The sequence below is a fragment of the Ornithodoros turicata genome, chromosome 2 (genome assembly GCF_037126465.1).
Source record: "Ornithodoros turicata isolate Travis chromosome 2, ASM3712646v1, whole genome shotgun sequence".
NCBI classification, from domain to species: domain Eukaryota; kingdom Metazoa; phylum Arthropoda; class Arachnida; order Ixodida; family Argasidae; genus Ornithodoros; species Ornithodoros turicata.
The window spans coordinates 68,067,914-68,073,913 of record NC_088202.1 but is presented as its reverse complement, the minus strand read 5'-3'; the positions used below and the strand labels follow the sequence as shown (position 1 = coordinate 68,073,913).

Genomic DNA, 6,000 nt, shown 5'->3' with positions numbered 1-6,000 from the left:
GGAAAATTTAAGCCTTGGTTCCGCTGTTGTATTTTGGTCACAAATGAGGTGCTTCTCCAGAGCCTCTAAAGGTTACTTCGGATATGACTTTGTACTAGTGTTTACATACCATAGAAGGAAGTCACCATCTGCGAGATCTAACAGTTGTTTCTTCGCTGAAAGCCGACCAAGCATCATAATTGTAAAGCAATAGTTTGCTAAACTTACAATGGTGGCTTCAACAAGGTGCATTAACGAATTTATGCAACCGTAGTCGCCAGCAATAAACTTTCAACGTCCGTACACATGCTTCGGTTGGAGAACTGCATCAACGTCCAACGCAGAGTACAGGCGAAAGCAGTTTATTTCGCTCTTCCCGCGTAATAACAACTTGTAATATTGGGTTAAGCTCGCTCAAAAAGCACGAAGACGTGAGATGCACGGAAGAAATCCGAATAGGAGTCCTAGGCCTGTATCGTAAAGAAGTCTTGAAGGAACGCTCGATACATGGTCATTCAGTCGAATGATTCAAATATGAATTGAAATCGCCGAGTGTTCCATTCACTGCCGTCCGAATAATAGTACAGGTAAATATAGTCCCAAGTGGACCTGAACTCCAGGGCTACCTGCAAAAATTTGAAAAGATACATCAGAAGAATAACAGGGCAGAGCTCGGACTCACCTTAGTACCACAGTACTTTCCCAGAGACGGTGCATATCTGCTTGTGCCGTCGTACACCTCAAGATGTTCGCAGTCGCAGCAGCCACTTAACTCAAAAATAGTGAATATTACATGTACGCGTCCCGTGATAGTCTTCAGAAACCACTCCTCGGTCGTGAGGTTTGGTTTGGGGTTTACCGTAACCGGGACCTTCTTTGCTGTGTAATGATACTTCTGGCAGTTTATCGTCGCAAAGGCTGCCTTGAATCCACGCTGGGCCTGGGAGACGTTCCTGCTCCTGTACACCTGAGGTTGAAAAGTACGTGCATGACGAAAACTGTTCACTTCAAACTTGTAGAAGCTAGTCCAGAGAGGCTCTGGTCAATGCCTCATACGTTTGACTGACAGACGTCTTCCTGACGTGTCGTTCTCCCCCCCCCCCCCCTTCTCCCGAAATCTCGATGCGCCACGCGTACCGCTGGGGATCCTATACGGGTTATGTTGGGTTGGATTGGATTCGATTATCTGCAAAAATACGGAGATTGTGAGTGTTATGTTATGTGCCTTGTGCCGGTGACACCGGTGATTACAGTGCTCAGAAACTGTGAAATCCACAGTAATTGGAGCCCACGCGTCGTTTCTGGGTGCACATCATTGCATCTACCGCTGGTGTAATGTGTACTAGGAGCAGTAAAACTCAGATTTCGACAGAGCCAGTGTGTTGTTGCAGGCTTCACTCTACTTACTTCTCTCTGCCTCGCGTACTTTGAATTTCAGTCCTGAGTTATTTGAATTTCACTGATTCTTGCGCGTAGGAGGTTATGTGTTTGCGTCAGCCATGTTTGTAGCTGACCTCGTCTAACTTTCGTTCTCCGTATTCCTTCCTACTGTAATGCCAGCCTCCATGAATGACGCACAGAGTCCCGTGCCTCCTGGGCTGACTTGGCTGCCTCGGCGTACTATGGTTACGTCCGTGTACTCTGCTGGCCGTAGGTGGCCAGATACCTTGCCACTTTTCCCGTTATCCAGCGTTTTCTTTTTCTCGTGCATCAGGACGTACTGCCGTAGCATATAGCGAGAAGCGAGCTACTGCACATCTTGGTGGCGGCACTTCTTGGGAAAACTTCGTTGGATAACCCGCCTTATTTGATAACGCGCACTACTGCGTCTATACGATGATTTTTATCATGCACTATACTGCCGTCAAATATGCCGTATTACACACCGGAAAATACGATGCTACTCGGACGCGCACAAAATTGTTTCACTAATTCGAAAACATCGAAATGTGAAGCGCTAGGGAGCATTCGAAATTCGCAATGAACAGCCTGATGGAAGAAAAGACTATGCACACAACAGTGTTCTCCGCCGTCTGCATTCCCCTATTCTGGTTGTGCGGACCCAACACAACCGTTCTTGACTGAATGGGGTTCAAATTTTCGAAGGGTCCAAGTACCCTTTTAATAGGGTAAGTAAATCACGTTACATGGCGAATAATTCGTTGATGTATCATTACCGCTTTGATCACAACTATGATTGCCAGGCTTATCATGTTTGCTGCGGACATGAACATCAGCCTGCCTTCAAGGAAACCTTGAGCCAGTCCATGGCCACGGCTCCATGTTTGTGATTGCATCTGAACCAGTGGCGGATCCAAGACGGGTGGGGGGGGGGGGGTGCGGTTGGGCGATCGCCCCACCCCAAAACGTCAGTTTATCCATTGTATTTCCCTCTCCACCCTCCCCCACAACGCGCTCCGACAAAGGAACCGCCCCCCCCCCCAAAAAAAAGAAAAACACACACACACACACACGAGGTTCTGGATCCACCCCTGATGTGATCCAGCTATACACTCTGTTCGAAAATGCTCATTCTGACCAAAAAAAGAAAAAGAATAACTTTGCTACACAGCTTTCACATGTTTGTACAATTATCGTACTAGAGGTTACGTGTACGGGCTTGCCTATATATCAGAATAGGGCAAACCAGGAGGGTTGTGCTATGGTGGACTAGAATGAACGGTGTGCTGGGCGGCCTATCCAAAGCATCGCGGAGCAAGTGCCACCAGATTGAAGCCGAGGACGTGACCTTTTACAGCACGCGATTGCCGCGCACCTTGCGTCTTCTTGTTGAACTATGCCAGCAAGCACAGTGTTCACGTGTGTAGCTATTTTCGAAGTAAACCTTATCTGGAATGCAGCCTGCCTTTGTGGACACTCAGCTGTTTTATTCGGCCCCAAGTATTTGTACTCAAGCCACGTGACACGTTACCTAGTCCATAGAACAAGGGGTGCCATGTAGATTGATGTACGCGGAGAGGTTGAAAATGATTAGCAACTATTGTATTTTAAAGAAAAAGCACAGAGGCGTCGATTATGCCTCAGTGCTGTTTTTATGACATGCTGTAAGTGCAAATGTACAAAGTAGACAAAAAGACAACACAAAAACAGAAATTAGAAAAAGTACAAAAGTAGAGGTTCTGGTAATCGAGCGGCGAATTTGCATAATGTATATACAGCGGACGCAACCATGTGTGCTGTGCATGGTTCGCTAAAAATTAACGGAGAGTGCTTTTTCCTTTTTGGGGTTAACCTTAGAGCACGACGGACCATATTTATCCTTTGCACAATTCTTAAAACAGTCATGCGAGCAGCATAGATGTCGTTTTTGAAATTGAGTTATACGGCCAGGCGGACATCCTGGGGAGGGGAGTATGTGACTACAAGATGACTAATTACCTAAAGTCCATCAGTAACCTATTTAATTAAGGAATTTTAGGCAAAAGCGAGATAGTACAACAGGAGACAGTCCCCGTTGAAAGCCATCCCTCTTTTAAAACTCCAGAAAAGTGCGCGTGCCGTAAAGTATCCACCGCCGAACTTCAGTATGCAAATGAGCCAAAAACCGAAAAACCACTCCTCAAGAGCGGATCATCTACGCCGCCGGAGGCTTATCTGGGCCGGAGAATGGTTTATCTGGCCAACACATCGGCGTATACTCCAATCATCGCCATCGATCCAAATCACTGATGTGATATCAGCGCTGTGCTCCTTGCGTTCTCGGTCGCTGCGATTTCGGTTTCGGTCATTTGCGTATCAAAATTCGGGAATGAATAGTTTACCTCCTCGTGCGTGTTTTAGGGTTTGCTAGACGCGGAATGACTTTCAACGAGATAGTCTCTCATTCTGCTATCTCGCTTTTGACCGAAATCCCTAATTAAAGGGTTATTTAATGTACCTTGAATAATTAGTCTCGTTGTAGTTGCATATTTTCTTCGACATGGATGTCCGCCTGGCCTATAGCTCAGCTGCAAAAATGTCATCTGTGCTACTCTCATAGCCTCTTTTATAAAACATTATCTGCAACTATAACCTTCTGTGCAACAATACTTCATGAAATAATAACTGTAACGCACTTGACTAACGAGCACTGTTGCAGTTGCTTTTTCATGTCTATTGAGGGTTGAACATATTGTGTGTTCGTAGCATGGTACACAAATAAATATACAAAGTTCATCGCGGCATTTATCGCTATATAAAAAAGCCACATTTTCGACTCAGTTATTGTAAAGCTTACAACAGTGTAAAAGAGTCAATGTCGTGTTCGTACAAATTCTTTTAACCCCTCGATCAGGTCACAGAAATGCTGTCTATGCAGGCGACAGGCGCTGCCATGTCATTTAGAGATAGCGATAACGCACGGAGAGTGCCTCACAAAGCAAGCTGGTTCAGACAACTCATTTTCTTGTTATTTTGGTATTGTCACTGACTATTCCTTTCCCACTCTTCAGCTAACCAAATTTTCCTTACCTCCGGAGACGAAATCAGTCCTGGGGCTTTAAGAAGACAACAAAACAGAAAAAGGATGCCGGCTTCCCCACGCTACCCACGCAATAGCGCAAAACATCGAAGTTGGCTTACCCAACGTGCAGACTGAGATAACGCACAGATAACTCACAGAATAAACGGGATCCGCTTGTGGCAATCGCTGTGTGTCCGCTGCTCAACGTGCAACGCAGTATATGCGAGAAGGATGAAATGAATGCTCTTCGGCTAAGGGCACTGGGGCTGTCACGTGACAAGCAGTTCGGCGGAAATCCGTGAGAGGCGATTCAATCGCGTGCTGTCGAAACAAAGGTGGCACCATCTATCGGGAACAAAGAGATTTTACGTGTTGGAATCCCAGCATGCTTGCGAGAAGCCGTGCTCGAGTGCTATCACGACCGAGACGGACACCCCGACTGTACGAGAAAAATTCAGCGACGGTACCACTGGAAACATATGGTGAAAGACATCAGGGAATACGTAGCAGCATGTGAGAGCTGTGCCAGGTACAATGCGCCGACCGGAATTCAACCACGGACTCTGCCTCCTTGGTACCCACCCAAAGTTCCGTTTGAGCAACTTGCTTTGGATCACGTCGGACCAATCAACACGGCAGACCCAAACCATTACTTCATTGCAGCCATCGACACGACAACCAGATACATCATCACTCGAGCCGTACCTGATAAGTCGACGAAACCGCCAGCCTCCGTTGAGCACACAACCCATTCTACTCGTAGTTCACCATAGTTGTGTGTGTGATGTTCCACATATATTAACTAAGGATTATGATCGTCGTCCACTGCCAGCTTACGGCTTATGTGTGTGCTCTGGCTTACTTGTGGGGCACAGATCCGGTATTGTTTCGCTCCACGGGGAGGATCAACGACGGTCGACGAGCAAGGTTGTCTGTCTTCAGGAATGAATGGAGACCCGAAGCCGCGACCTTCAGGCTTACAACAAACGTGAGCTAGCCGGAGCCTCCGGCACCAGACAGTAATACAAGATTTAGACGACAACCGTCCAGCTGACGAGGCGCTCGACGAGGACACCAAGCAGCGTGGACAATCAGGGAAAAAGGGAGAGCCCGTTGAACCAATGTCGAACGCTGCTAGCAGAGCCTACAAAAAGGTCTGAGGCCGACAGCGAGGGGAGAGAAAGGAAGCGGCGACAGAGTCGGCGTCATACACTCTAAGAAAAAAAGGAGTAAAACCGGGAGTAATTGCAGGTTCTACTCCCCTAGTCTGCAATTACTCCCCATTTTAGTCCCCTAACCCAACATTTAGTCCCGACATTTACTCCCCAGGACTGCAAATTGTCACTAAACTTCGCGAATGGTCTCCTGAATGCGACAATCTCCGTAAATATGTGCCCTTGGTCAATTTGAACGACATAAGGCTGCATAACTCAGACAACGTAGCAATTTCCCAGCCACACAGAGTAAGAAACAGTTAGCGCATCTTTCTTTGAAATTGTGCCCTAGTATGGCGCAAGATTTTATATCACTCGATATATCACGGTTGACGGTTTTCTTCA

General features: G+C 46.9%; 1 protein-coding gene across 1 annotated transcript in view; it reads right to left on the bottom strand.

The window, feature by feature from the left end:
* Positions 1–335: 335 nt before the first annotated feature.
* The window catches only part of LOC135383672 (tolloid-like protein 2), an 86,827-nt gene continuing 81,162 nt past the window's right edge, over positions 336–6,000 (bottom strand). The window contains exons 7-8 of the mRNA XM_064613043.1: positions 662–946; positions 336–605 (exon numbers count right to left, since the gene is read on the bottom strand). Of these exons, the coding sequence (XP_064469113.1) occupies positions 495–605; positions 662–946 (396 nt within the window). The 3' untranslated portion in view covers positions 336–494. The remainder of the gene's footprint in view (positions 606–661; positions 947–6,000) is intronic.